This window comes from Tachysurus fulvidraco, chromosome 6, assembly GCF_022655615.1.
Source record: "Tachysurus fulvidraco isolate hzauxx_2018 chromosome 6, HZAU_PFXX_2.0, whole genome shotgun sequence".
NCBI classification, from domain to species: domain Eukaryota; kingdom Metazoa; phylum Chordata; class Actinopteri; order Siluriformes; family Bagridae; genus Tachysurus; species Tachysurus fulvidraco.
The window spans coordinates 12113735-12128762 of NC_062523.1; the positions used below are offsets into that span (position 1 = coordinate 12113735).

The 15028-nt window shown below is 41.3% G+C and overlaps 1 protein-coding gene across 2 annotated transcripts in view; it reads left to right on the forward strand.

Moving 5' to 3' along the window:
- Positions 1-15028, forward strand: part of nrp2b (neuropilin 2b) — a 68965-nt gene that overhangs the window by 20931 nt on the left and 33006 nt on the right. For both annotated transcript variants that reach the window (XM_027164402.2, XM_027164401.2), the window contains exons 4-7: positions 4663-4890; positions 6610-6765; positions 7422-7591; positions 9856-10011. In XM_027164402.2, the coding sequence (XP_027020203.2) occupies positions 4663-4890; positions 6610-6765; positions 7422-7591; positions 9856-10011 (710 nt within the window). The remainder of the gene's footprint in view (positions 1-4662; positions 4891-6609; positions 6766-7421; positions 7592-9855; positions 10012-15028) is intronic.

Here is a 15028-nt window from a genome sequence, read left to right on the forward strand (position 1 = left end):
TTCATGATGCTTGCTTTGTATCACATGTATATAAATTCATATATGCATGTTCACAAACCAACTCTAAAATGCGTAGTTTTGCACAAGTCTGAATGTCTGCATTAAACCAATTTCCATCTTGTATAGTTCCTTTAAACCTCCCCCACAAACCACACTTTCGTTTACTCAACCATACATATAATGCAGTCCTACTGTTGCCACGGCTACAGTTCGGAGACTCAACCGCTTTGTTCTCCACCATTAGAGAGCTGGAAAAGTAGACGTTAGGAGGCAGGGAAATCCAGTAAGAGCTTACTATACAGCTTCCCCACAGCTATTACAAGATCAACCAGTTGCCCCTTCTCTCCATCACTCTCACCAGGCTGTACAGTCTGGACGTGGCTATATCGTATGCTCAACCCTTTTGACATGGTTGTTAATGATGACTAAGGCAGATTTGTTTTGCTCTGAACTATGTCTACAAGCTTGGTCATAAAATTATATCACTTTGTGCTTGGGTCTTTGTAATACATTTTTTTTTAGCTGCAGACACTGTCCAGAAATGTGGAAAGCTTCTGTATCAGCATGACACGAATGCTTAGATGCGAATAAATGCTGGCTCCCAGTGCTAGCACCCTCCAGACACACACTCGCACACATTACATGGCAACGAGAAGCTGTCTCACACACACAGAGTTCACTCATCCATGACAGTTGTTTCCAGTTCTACCCAGCAGTGCTCCACAATAACAATCCCTCCCATTTCCCCCGGAGCTACAGACAGCCCAGGTTCGAACACATGACCCAGTTATGACACTTCTTTGCCGTGGATCAGAAAGGAACCCCCCGTGAACTGAGCTGACGGTTTTTCCAGACTAACAAACATGAATTAGTGAATGTAGACAAAAGGCTGTTGGCGTTAAATTTACTCAAGCGTACACAGTGCAGTGCAGTACAGTGTAGCCACAGTAAGGGTCTAGCATACTGTCATTCTTACAGAATATGTAGGCGAAGGAGGTCATTTTGGGTCACAAAAAGACACATTTCAGTGTAAGGAAATTGCTGAGTGGGTGAGGGTATGCTGGGGTATCAGAACAGATCTGTTACTGCAGGCTAAATCAGTGGCAGCAAAGATGAGCTGACCCATTAATGTGAGGAAATCAGCAGTCGAGGCAAGTGATATATGCTTACATGTAGTATAAGATAGCAGCTGTGTGTAGGTGTGCATAGAAGTGAGAGGGTCATGTGTTAGGAAGGAATCAGGTAACCTATAAAGTCAGTGATGGGGAGGGAAGGTCGGTAAGAGCTTGACCTGCAGCCTTAATCCAGCATTGTGTTATATATAATATTTATCATTGCAAGTACAATGAAACAATAAAGAAATATTTCAGTGTCCAGTCAGCTGCTGTATAGAAATGAATTAGGGGTGTGATTCTCCAAAACAGTTCACAATACATGATGCTGACAGTGCCATTAAAGTAATAAAGCCTTATCCAGAAAAATCTATATCTTTTGTTACGCTGATATTTAAAATTGACCAAATATTAAAGTATAAGGAAAGAAATTTAAGCACTTTTTTAAAATTAACCATTTGTTCAAAACTAGATCTCAGTACTGATAATGAAGTCATTCCGTACCCATTATGCCCTGAGAAAAGCATATTATAATGTCTTTATTTACATTTACTTTACATTTACACAAGCTCTGCTTATTTGTATTTCAAGAATCAAAGCAACAAAATCACTGACTAGATATTTAATGTTAATGTATCTATAATCAGGTGCAAGTGAACATTCATGTCAGAAAAAGTCACAGAAGTACACCCATGTATACAGGCATGAAACAGATGTACAGAAAGGTTGGGGTGCAGGAGAGAAGTAGGAGAAGGGACAACGTGTAACACAAACCGAGTCCAGCTGGCCCCTGCACCTCAAGCTTTCTATAAGCTAGACTCCTTATGAGCTCTCTCTGATGACGCAAATAAGACTGTGTGTTAATCTAGAGTCTAGGACAGGTCCAGACTTGTCCCACTGGACATCTGTGACCTCTCATTAAGTCTTCAGTCTCTGGGTCACTGTCTCCTACTCTAAAGCCTTATATAGATCTCTATTAATCTCCACATGGTGCCGGGAGCCGTGTAAGGACCAGGCTGCAGGGAGCCGAGAGAGGAAGAGAGCCTTGTACAGTGTGTGTGTAAACATGCATATTCAGGTGTCGGTCTGTGTTTGTGTGTGTGTCTGTTTATAGCACAGTTATTGCTCCTTCTCAGTCAGGGTATTGTGAGAAGCTACACGTGTTGCTGTCAGGCTTGCAGCTGGTCATCAAAGTATAAATAGTTAAAGCATTACAGTTATTTAGGAGTTAAGAGCTGCAGATTACTGGCTGTTTGTTCTTTGATGCCCTGATATTTTACTCCCTTCCTGAGCTCACACTATCTATTCCAGGCTCCTGTCAACAGATCGCATATGAAATACACACACTTATATGAAGATTGCCGGTCTTAAGTATATGAGAGAGTAACTAGTAACTGACTGACTTCTCTTTTACCGTTGTTATATATTTGTGGTTTTGGTCAATGTTAAACTTTTGAACTTGTGTTTTCTATGATATGATTCAATCTTTTGTAAAGTACAAATATAAGTATTTTTTCCACCCTGATTTTATGACCCATATCATTACTAGTGTTGAATTCTCTCCAGTACAGCACTGAATAAGGACATGTGAGTGGAGTTTAAATTATTTCCTACATTGACTGATTGATAACATTTGTTACTTTCACCAGTCAAATCAAATAGATGCTATTCTGAAAGAGTTCATGCTATCTAAATTGACATTTACCGTGACATACAGTCTTATCATGGCAATTTTCAGGAGTGCTGGAGATCGTTCTTATTACCTACATCCAGGAAATCTAAAGCTTATCTATTGTTTCTTTTGTTACTGTTTACTGTTAGCACAAGAGTCACATAGGAAATGATGTCACTACTCCAGGATACAGGTTTGCCATGGGAAACAGATGCCAAGTTTTTTGGGTCTTCTGGAATTAGTAACTGTACATCAGTCCCATCTGTTTGATTCATAATGAGATGAGTAACATATTTAAAGCATTCCATGAGATCATATTGTTTGTCTCTGTGTATGCATGAGGGTTTCTCCTTCTGTGCACTGAGACTGTGTGTCTCTGTAGAGTTAGTAAAGGGGTGTGCCACCTGCCATTGTGTTTGGGAACTAGAGGAGAGTTGGCATGTAGAACACGTGTGGAGCTGTTGAAGGTGAAACATGACTGGGCACACGTTTGAATACCCTCAATGCCCTGGGAGAACAGCCCGACCCTGAGTGCATCCTTTGAGAAGGCAGTTTGTTTGGTTGTTTTGGTTTTCTCCTTGTAATGAAAAGTCAGTTTTGCTTTAACCTGGCATGTACTGGGGGGGGGGGGGGGGGGGGGGGGAGGAGCAGGGATGGGGTTATAGAGAAACACAAACAGCAGAGGTATGAAATATGAATTAGAGAATTGCTATGCACGCTTGCCTGCTCTGAGCGAGCTGATCACACAGACAGAGATTTCCGCTCTAGAAGTCGGTCACACATCTTTTATAGAAGCATCCTGGAGCGCTCAGCACAGATCCCCCATAAAGCTCTGCTGTCTGGGTTTGAAACAATAACACTGCAGGTGGGCTTATTCTGTACTTTTTACCTTTATCCTCACAAAGAGGAAAGATTATACTTGGGAAAAAGACTGGTGTTCTCATCTCTGAAGTGTGCATATGTATAAGATTGTGAGACTTTGTTTTCCCCACTCAGACAGTGCAAAGCAAGCTACATTTAAAAACTATAATAAAATCTTACTCTGTGAAAAAGGAAAGCAGCCGAATTAAACTCGATATCAGCTAGCTGCATTACAACCTGCGTGACAAATATTGTCTAAAGGCCCTAAGAATCGATTTCTTAGCTGTGATTTGATTCTGTATTTTAATGTATTTCCTTCTGCAACAGGAAGTCAGAGTGACATCTTGTTGAAGTGTTTGACTTACGTACCAGCCAGAAGTGAATAAATATCAAAATTGATGCATCAGTAATAGTTATTTCCTAACTAAAATAAACAGTCAATGCAGTTGGATGAGCTTATAGTATATTATTCCAAAACCTGGGTACTTCTGCAAGGGGTTTAACACTAGGTATTTGATGGAGCTTTCAAGGTAATAACTCGAAACATACACCCAAATCACAGAAAGCAGTGGTGAATACATTATAAGTATCATGCTTTTATAGAGTGTCTCAAAATGTGCGGCGGTCAAAAGAAATTTCATACATTTTTTGTTAAAGTGCCATTATTATCAGTGACTAAGATTTAGAGCTGTAGCAGGTTCTTTGACAGCCACTGAGAGAGTATTGACAACAGCTCCAAGGTCGTGATACCACTGTCATTCAGCTCTTTTGCAGATGGAGCATTTTTCAGAGTAGATTGTATGCTATGCTGTGATGAATGATCTAATATTCACAGGCTTCAATGTGTTCCATCAGGCAGCTCGCTCCCCTACTGTCGACCCTTGCTTTTGTGTGACTGCGTGTGCATGTAATGGATACAGTTTTCAGTCAGCTATTAGATTATCTCAGCAGTTAGTGTGTATAATCTGCACTGTGTTTCTGCTCTTCTTTAACCCCAGTTATCTCCTGCATTTTTAGGTTCTGACTGCTCCAGAAACTTCACCAGTCCATCGGGTTTGATCGAGTCCCCGGGTTTCCCTGACAAGTACCCTCACAACTTGGAGTGCACCTTCATCATCGTTGTCCCTCCCCACATGGAGGTCAGGCTCACCTTCTTGACCTTTGACCTGGAAAATGACCCTTTGCAAGGCGCAGAGGGCGAGTGCAAGTACGACTGGCTGGAAGTGTGGGATGGCCTGCCGCAGGGTAAGTCTAGACGCTTGTAATCCTACAGTACGAAGTGTGCCGTATTTTTTCAGCCAATTGGGATTAGTGCCCTGGTGTTGTAGAGTCTGGAGCCGCCAGCAGCGCACAGTGGAGTGCATTTAAGAGGATTTCAATCCACCATCATTTTGACCTGGTTGTCTGGTTCCATGCAAATCTGTAGCCTCAATTCCACATAAAACCATAATTCAGTCATCATGCCGATGTTGCGGCTGCATAGCAACATAGTGTGTTGCACTTGGTAACCATCTGGCTAGGCGATGTGCCCATCTCTAAGCCATCTGACATCAGCCGTGCCAGTGTTGAGCTGAGCCATGAAGCTGCCATGATGCTCAGCCTGCTAGTCTAATTGTTATTTTAGAGCAGTGCGTTGGAAGATGAAAGCACAGCCTCAGGCCTCAGTGCCTTATCTCTGCCAGTCGGGCCATGAAGCCACTGCACCCATATTATTCTATATGGAAAGGGACTGAGAGGGTAGGCAAGACAAAAGACACTGAAGGAGAATCAAGTATGGTGGTGTTAACACTTATCAGTAGAGTAAAAATAGGGCGTGAATAATACCGAAATAGGATTTAATTCTTGTCTTATATTCTTTCTTTTCTCAATCTCGTGTAATAGTGTCACATTCGTGAGTCATTTACTCCTCAGTCCACTTTAGACCCTATGGAAACTCAGTCCTTATACCGGAGCCAGATTTTTCTCTCTCACACACACACTTCATACAGATGAGTGCTGCTTTCTAGATAAGCCACTACAACAGGATTTGAAGATGACTACTGAGTACTGAGAGTCATTGAAGTCTAAAATGACTTTCACCATCAACTTCATTACAAACGTTTATCTGTCACTCTTCAAGAGCTGGAGCTCTCCTCCTCCGTAACACCCTGCGATCGATCAATGAGCTGTCCACTCATATACGAGTGGATACATTCACAGATCTGAAAGCTGCAAGTCCTTTGAGGATAGAGTGCAGATCTTGGATCTAAACTGGCTGCCTCACATTTATTTTACACTACATCTTGTTTTGCCGACTGTCCTAGCTGTCAGCAGAGAGAATGAGTTAACCGTTTTTCAACAGACATTTCTACTTCAGATCTCCTCTGTCTCGTAAAGGAGCAAAAATCAATGTGTGTAATCAATAAAGGACTATTTCTCTTGCATGTGTGTGTGTGTGTGTGGGTGTGTTGGGTTATATTTTAGGATATTGGGTCACTAAACATTTCCTAAAGCATAGCTGAAATAAATTAAAGGTGTAGCTTGGTCAAAAATAAAGTTTGCAGCAAAAGTGAAGGATCAGCGTAGACAAAGGACCTATAGAAAAAATAAAGTGTGTGTATGTGAAATAGATAGATTGAAACTCTATTTTGAAGATGAAGGCCCTCACTGTGAGAGGAGTCAAACCAGGGTAAAGTAAAACACCTCATTAGGGAGAAGTCCCTTTTCACCTCAGTGTGACTACAGTAGAAATGCACACCTGGCACACACTGCACTTCACATGGGTCTGTTTTTCCCTTGGGCCTGCTATCATCTGCCTCGCTGGATTTAATGCTTTAAAGTCCAGCCTTGAGTGAGACTGTCTGAGAACTTTGAAGAAAAATGTCTGTTGTTCATTGCATAACTGTGAGAACAGCTAAGGATGCAGGATATTGCTGTAATTACTGAGTGGGATGGTCAAATTTTTTTCATTTGTGTGTTTTGTAGTTGGACCTCTTATTGGACGCCACTGTGGGACTAAAATTCCCCCCGAAATCCAGTCATCCACCGGGATTCTCTCTCTTACCTTCCACACAGACATGGCCGTGGCAAAAGATGGCTTCTCAGCAAGCTATAACATGACTTTAAAGGAGGTTAATGACAGTAAGTATCGAGTTATACCATTTTTTGCCACATACCAAGTTGAATAAATGGTGCACAGAGGAGACTGGACTGTGTGTTGCTTAAGCAAACCTGAATAAATTACATATAGTTTCATGGAGAATCTTTATGATCTAATAATGACTAACGAAAGACTTTTTCAGAAAGGTAAACCTGAGTTACTAGAGTCTCTTCCACATTTACATTCTACACTTTAGAATCATCTTTCTCTGCAAACTGCAACAAAGCAGAGATCAAATATAAATCATTTATAGTGAACAATAAAGAGGTACTGTCTGCCGAAAGCTTGTCCAGCAGCAGTGCAGAAATGACTAATGTTCATAAAATACTATTGAAAGAGCCATAATTTATTTGGCTGTCGGTCACCATGCTGTGAGCAGTAAAATCTTTGAACTAGTTTTTAATAACATGGATCGCACATCATTCATCATTCACTCAGCACTAAAAAACTAAAAGTATAGGTAACCCCTGTTTTGTCAGAAGGCAGAAAACAATGTTTAAAGATGCTTTTAATCATCCATATGTGTCTGTAACAGCAGTCTTGTACAGAAGATGCATTTTTCTTAGGTTTTGCACAGAAAACAGTAGAGACATATTCTCTCTGTCTTTAGTAGCTCAAATTGTGTGTCCTATTTTAGATTTTCACTGTAGCAGTCCTTTCGGGATGGAGTCAGGCCGTATCGCAGACGACCAAATCACAGCATCTTCATCATTCAGTGATGGACTGTGGTCTCCACGGCAGGCTCGTCTTAACTACGACAACAACGCTTGGACGCCCAGTGAAGACAGCAACAAAGAATACATACAGGTGAGCTTACACTAACCACAAGGATTCATTCTTGCTGTCTTTCACACACAATCCTTCTCTATTTCTATCATCCTCTGTTATATCCCAAAGGAAAATGCCAAAACCTTTTCTGGTTTTTTCCACGTTTTATTAACAGGACACACAGACAGTGTGCTCAGAAGGTTGAGGCTTAGGAGATGCTGGGCTATTGTTAGTGTGGAGAGTAATCATCTATATTCTCTCACACATAAGTCTGTCCTTTTTCATTGTACGCATTTGAGTCCCAAAAGGGCTTTAGGAAATGATTCAGTTTTAGACATACTGTACTACTGCAGGGATTTTTCAAGTAAAAAGTCCTTGCTTAGATAAGCAGCTAAGATGAATGAATGAATGGCAGTTTGCATTTGCAGCTTAATCGTTATTGATTGGCTTATGCGTTTTATTTTGTAGTGGAGTTTCATGTTACCACTCTTGTCTATTCTTTTAGACTCATTGACTTTTTTACCTCCTTTACTGAGTTAATGTCTCTGGCCATGTAGCTAGTCTCTGGTCTGATGAGCTTTCTTCATTTAAATAATTTACATAAATGAATGATTTTGGACATTGTGGCATACAGGATCTGGTACAGAAAACATGCTGGTTCATGGTTAGAAATCTGGAGTTGATGAGGTATGTCTATATAGAACACTTGGCTACAGTAGTCTTACAGTTCCGACCACTAAAATACTCATTATAGGATGTTGCACCAGTGTAGTCGTACAATCCTGTTGTTCAGGATTGTGAGTTTTGTCATTTGTATTCATCTGCAGGCTGATGTGCCGCGTTCACACATCACATCCCTCTCCCCTGCCACCTTGGACCCTCATAGCCACACATCACACCACAGTCTATCCTGATTTAAATTACTATGTGTTACAGTGGGGGTGTGTATGTGCGTGCTTGGAGTGAGCCTGTATGTGTTTGTGTGAGTCTGAGCACATGTGGGCATTAGAGGTGTGCAAGCATAGCAGTTGCTTCACACTGTTGCCCACGGTGGTGTGGTGGTGTGTAGAATGGGTAAACTGTACGTATGTGTGTCTCAGTGTGTGTGTTTCAGAGGAGGCCTTGTATCTGAACTGCCTGCGGTAGACCATTAAGATCTCATCACTTCCCTCTTCTTCTGGCTGTTTTTCAGGTGTCACAGAGACAGGAACAGGATCTGGCCCTATCACTGTCTCTCTGCCTCTTTCTTTCTCCTGCATGCTCTCACTCACTTTTTTCATCACTTTACTTCCAGAACTGATGTGTTGTACAATGGTGTGTTTGCACAAAGCTCACTTTGGCTTTCGCTCAAGATTAAGGGGCTGCTGCATGCAGCTCTCTCTCTCTCTCTCTCTCTCTCTCTCTCTCTCTCTCTCTCTCTCTCTCTCTCTCTCTCTCTCTCTCTCTCTCTCTCTCTCTCTCTCACACACACACACACACACACACACACACACACACACACACACACACACACACTCTTGGGTTGATGATGTGCACCCGGCTCTGATGGTAACAGCCACTTGATTGATGATGGTCCTTTCCCAGGAATAAATAGTTAGCAGCAGTCTTCTGTGCTATTGATTTTTTTGTGTAGGTGTGTTTCTTTGTGGCCCTAAGCAGCAACACACAGGGAGGTGTGTGTGCATGTGTGTGCTGAAGGTTATGCCAGCCTTCCTGACAGATAACAAATGTTACAGTTACCCTCCTTGTGTTCAAATGACATGTAGCTGAGATGATAGAGCAGGGGCTCATGGGTAGCTCCCTTCTTTATATTCTTGCGAGATGTCTGATAGGAAGCCCACCTGAAGCCAGGAAGTACCACCATCATGCTCATGCTCTGTGTCCTGTTCTGTATCGATCTGAGAGAAGTGATTAATGTGACTACTGTCAGAGCGCAGACTGATAGCACTGCATCTGCAGTAAGAAGCGCAGATCCCTTATATGTCAACAACACAAGAACCCACAACTAAATTCCACCTCTTTGTTTTTGCATCCCACTTCACCATATGTCGTAGATGATGCATATGATATGATACATAATTTGCATTGTGATATTTGTTTGCTGAATTGATACCAAAACAGGTTTTAACATCCAGTAAGCTACATGCAATATATAATCAATTAGTATTAGAAAGTGCCAAACACATCAGCATCATATTATTATATTGTGCAGTCCTTTTCCCCAAATATTTTGCTCATATCATTATCTCATTTTCTCTTAGTGTAATGTTTACAGCTTCTCTCTTCTTCTTCTTCTCCTTCAGGTGGACTTGCACTTCCTAAAGGTTTTGGCTGGAATTGCCACCCAGGGAGCCATCTCAAAAGAAACGCAGAAGCCTTATTATGTCACCAGCTTCAAACTGGAGCTTAGCACCAATGGTGAGGACTGGATGGTGTACCGCCATGGCAAGAACCACAAGGTAAGAGCCCATGAATGTGAGGCTAAAGCGAGGCTGTTTTAACTCTCTTGCGTTTGTGCATTGGTTGTTCATCACTGTGTTGAAGTGCTGGTCCTAATAGAACTGTCCAAGAAATCCAGCAAAGGGAAAAAGAAAGGCCACAAATAAAAAACACATTTCTCCTGACTGACATATTCTAGACTGATTGCTACAGGTTAGCTGGGTGATCGTGGTACCCTATTCTCAGGCCAAGTGGAGAAACTGGAGAGGGGAAGTAACCAACAGACATCCCCAAAGGACTCGGTTTCACACAAGTCTGCTGCATTTAGCCTTGAATGATGGAGTGAACAAACAGGCAGATGTGAAGGGATCAAAAAGTGGGCCGGGGAAAAAAAGGCATATAAGATATGGGGTGGGGGGGTACAATTGAAGGAGAGAAAAATAAGGACTTAATGAAACAGATAATGCAATGAGGTGGCAAAAGTAAACAGAGAGGATAACTGTACCACTGTCCTTTTCTTTTATTACCCGAAAAGCCTGACAAAACTGGTTGGAGCTCTGACTTACTGAAGAATGTGTGAAATCTGTGCCTTTGGGGTGATGATATCAGGGGAAGTAAGTGAAGAAAAAACATTAGCAACAGCTGGGGACTGGTGTTGGAGTGTATAACTGTAGACTCCATGCTGCTTTAATCCCCCAGCAAATCTCTGGGCGCTGTGCATCGCATTGTGCTCTGCACAGTAGATCCACTTTCTATATGCCCTAACTTTTATTAAGAAGTGTCATTATAACACAGTGGATATAACTGTACCAATTCATCCCTTTTTAAACTATTTATTTATAAACCTGAAGCAATATACTGTACAGTATATTTATGTTGGCATTCTTTACAGAGGCACAAATGGCAGCGCTCTGCAGACAGATTGCCTGTCTGAGTGCTTTCAGGCATTTTTATAAATCCCAAATGTTACAATTTGGATTGACATAGAAAAAAGTGCCAGCACTAAAACTGATCCAGACATGTACTCAGTGATAGACACATCCTCCTACGCTAGCACCCATTCAGTAGTCGTTAATGAGATATGTGTTGTCATGGATTGAACTTAGAGGTGTGTTTTGATTTGTTAACCTTTACCATGGAAAAAGGGGAACTCTATGACAAGGACGTGATCTTAGTCAAACAGCATATCCTCAGCAGAAGAATACACAGGCTCTAAGGATGTATATGGATCTCCCTGATTCCATGCACTCAAATATGAGGAGTGTGTGTCTGTGGGTTTATATGTATCTATATGGATTTTATTTTTGACGATAATGATGGAATATCAGTGTTCTAAGGCTTGTTGTGTGTTGGGTGTGTTTTATAAATACTTAATTAACTGCACCAATATAATTGACATAAAATGACATCTAAAAAATAGCATAAAAAATTTATAACACCATATTCAAAAATGTGATTTTTAAATGAGGCATTCCTCTTAAGTTGCTCTAGATACAGTACATTTAGTGTTTTGGTCAAAATTGTTAAGATGCCACTTAACAGCAAACACCTAATTCATATTAACATAAAAAACTCAGGACATGATGCCTGATATGCAAAATTATGATAATAATGATCACAACTGAAAACCTTTAGCCACAGACCCTGCATGCTAAGCTTAGTGCTTAGTGTTTGTTATTGTGTATTCAGGGGAGATTTGTCTACTGTTAAATAAATCACTGTTTCTTTTTGACTCTGGTTCTAAAATCCCACTTTTATCTTTGACAAACTTGAGCTTACTAGCTCTTAGCTAAATAGCTAGCTGTTAGCTATTAAGCAGATAAGAAAAGTGTGGCAGTGGTTCCTGTCTATGCTCATGCATATGTGCAGATGTGCAAGTGTAATGTCTTAGACCATTTTTTAATGATGTGTGTTGATCTAAATTAATTGTATTAGCTAAAAACCTGTTCTTTCATGTGCTCTGTTTAAAGGACAAACCAGGCAAAAGTTTATGTAGTAGTATATTTCTACTTTGTGGTAAATATCAAGCTTAACAAAGCCATATGTCTTAGTGAATATTCTGCGTGTGTGTCATATTGAAAGTAAGGTTGCAGCATTTCAGTGCTTAATGGCTCCTCTGGTTGTCTCCATCTCTGTGGCAGTTCAACAGAGATGACCTTTCCATCTCCCTCTCTGTCCTCGAACCAAATTACCTGCACCAGCCTCATTCAGTGCAAGCTAAATCAGCTCTGATAAGAGCACACACACGCACTCGTGCGCACACACACACACACACACACACACACACACACACACACACACACACACACACACACACACACACACACACACACACACACACACACACACACACACAGAGTGAGAGAGAGAGACAGAGACAGAGACAGAGACACAGAGAGAGCGAGCACCAATCGCTGGCCTGTCTGTTTGTAAGTAGGATAGACAGTTTAACATGCTAAAGGGATGTGTACACTCAGAATTTCCCATACACAAGCGCACACATACACACACTCGTGATTCAATCTCTCTCCTGCCTTTCTCACCGTGATGACCAATCCCTCCCTCTCTCCTGCGAAAGAGCCAGTGCATCTGATAAAGCCATCACTGCAGTGACAGGACAATTTATGTCGCTTCCACAAGTGTTACTTTGTTTCAGATCAGCAGGAACCATGTCGTCTCGAGAGGTCTTAATCTCCGTCCACTCAACAGAGGAAAAAGAAAAACAGGACCTAAGCCAAATATTTGTGTTTCCCCCATATTTGATTTACAGTTGAGCCGTGCTTCCTCCTCACAACCCCTTAACACCCGTGTGACGAACCCTTCAAATTCCACTGCTGTTCTGGATCATTATGTAGGTCTGGTGGATACGTTTTGGGGTTTAATACTGCTGTTAGGACAAGAAGTATGGAGCATATGCTATGTGTGTTAATGCTGAAAGCTCTTGAGGCAGTGCAACACACAGAGGCGGGACACAGAGGACAGATCATGGCTGTGATGAAGACAGCAGTCATGCAGCTCAGTCTGTCTCTTAGCACTATTTGGATCCTGACGGAAAGCATCGATCATGCAAGACTACAGCCTAACCCCACATGACGTCTCCTCAGTCTGGTGTTCTGCTCTTTGTGATTTTAGTGCACATTACACCGAGAATGGAGTGCCATTCAGGAGACATGACAGCTAGAGGTGATGAGGGAGTATCAGTCCTGTAAGCAGAAAATGGATTCCCAGAGTATAGGTATTATTTTCTCCATCAACTGCTTTTGATGTAGCTATAGTTTATGTCTTGGTGCAGAATACTGGTGCTATAGTGGAGAACATTTACAGAAGATTTAGATGCTTCAACTTTTCCTTTGCTGTTGAGATGCTCCTGCAAAATGCAATCCATTCCTAGTTCATTAGTTGCTTTAGTGAGATGGGGAAAATAAACAAGTTTTCTCATTGTGCTCTAATCCAAAGAAAGTTAGATATGAAAACAACTGTCTCTGTCATTGCGACACATTTCTCTTGTTTTTGCCAAATTTGTATACAGCAGCAATTGTATTCTTTTGTTTAGATTCCAACAAAGGAGGCCATTTACAAATGTAAACTGAGTTTAAATTAGCTAACAAGCAAACATATTTGTGTGTTTATTTGTGTTATTCTTTGGCTAATATTTACTAGCTTACATGCTCTCACAGCTGATAGCCACTTGCTAGCCACTGTTACATTGGACTAGCATTGAGCTGGGATACATCCTCATAAACTAGCATGCAATAGGGACTAAACTAAACTATTAAAACCAGTACCTTTGGTTTTTGTATTTTCATATCATTCAAGTTTGAGTAAGCATTACATAAAAACTGTTCATTGGTATGACTATAGTACAAGCAAGATAAAACCTTTTGTTTACTCATGTCTTAATCAGTCTGATTGGTCTGAAGGTTGTTTTTTATAATGTTGTAGCAGTTTTAAAGTGCATATAATATGATTACACAAAAATAAAATGTTTTTTTTTTATTTCTGTAAATCTGCTTTGTAACAGTGTTCATTGTTATACAATATAAAATAAAGATAAAATTTAACTGAATTTGAGATGAAGTAAGTCAAAATTGTACTAAGCAGACTAACAGAACCTTGTCTCATGGTCAAATAGATTGTGTATACATATCCTATTGCTATGCCTTAGTCTGGATTTCTAGCTCAAAGCCACACTGAGACGAGTGATGACAGAATATCTCACCTCTCTCTGAAAAGTCACATGGGCCATCAGTCAGCAAGACACTGACAGTGTTGAGCAGGACCACGGCGCTTCACGCTGGCAGTGGAGAAAGGCCAAGGCCAGTGATCCAGGGCCAATGTGGAGCTGGAATGGGATGAGGTTCAAAGAAAGCCATAAAGAGAGACATAAGACAACAGATGGATGGAGATAGAGACGACACAGAAGAGTTAGAGATGAGGGATTGTGTGCATGTGAGAGGAAGGACAAAGAGAGACAGACCTGGGGAGAAGAAGGGATTGATGAAGTCTCCTGTATACAAACAACATCAAATCCCTATCAGTGTTTGCCCCTCATTTCTTGCCATCTTTGCTTCTCTCCTACTGAGTCATCACTGGATTTGAGCCAACTGGAACCAACCATCTCTGTCAATGTCTTCATTTGAAATGCTCTGGTGTGGTGAGAGAGACACTGAGAGAAGGCCATGATGACAGAGAGGGAAGGAGAGACGAGAGGAGACAAGAGATAGAGTAATACAGAATAATTGCTGGAGCAGAGGAATGAGCACTGACTGGATTTCCCACCGGTGCTATCTGTTTGAAGAGAAACAGTGCGGCAGCATGCCAATGCAAAAACCATTGGATGCAGGTAGCAAAGTAGGGAACATTCTCCTCTTCAGTGTGGTTGCAATCCTCCTGCTAGACCCAATACATGTGTTTTGTGGAAGCTGAGAGTGAAAAAGCGCTGGGTGACGTGAGATGAGATGGGAGCATGTGGGGGTTTTGGGTGATGGTACATTTGAAGAGGTTGAGAGCACTCAGATGCCAGTTGAATTAGACATG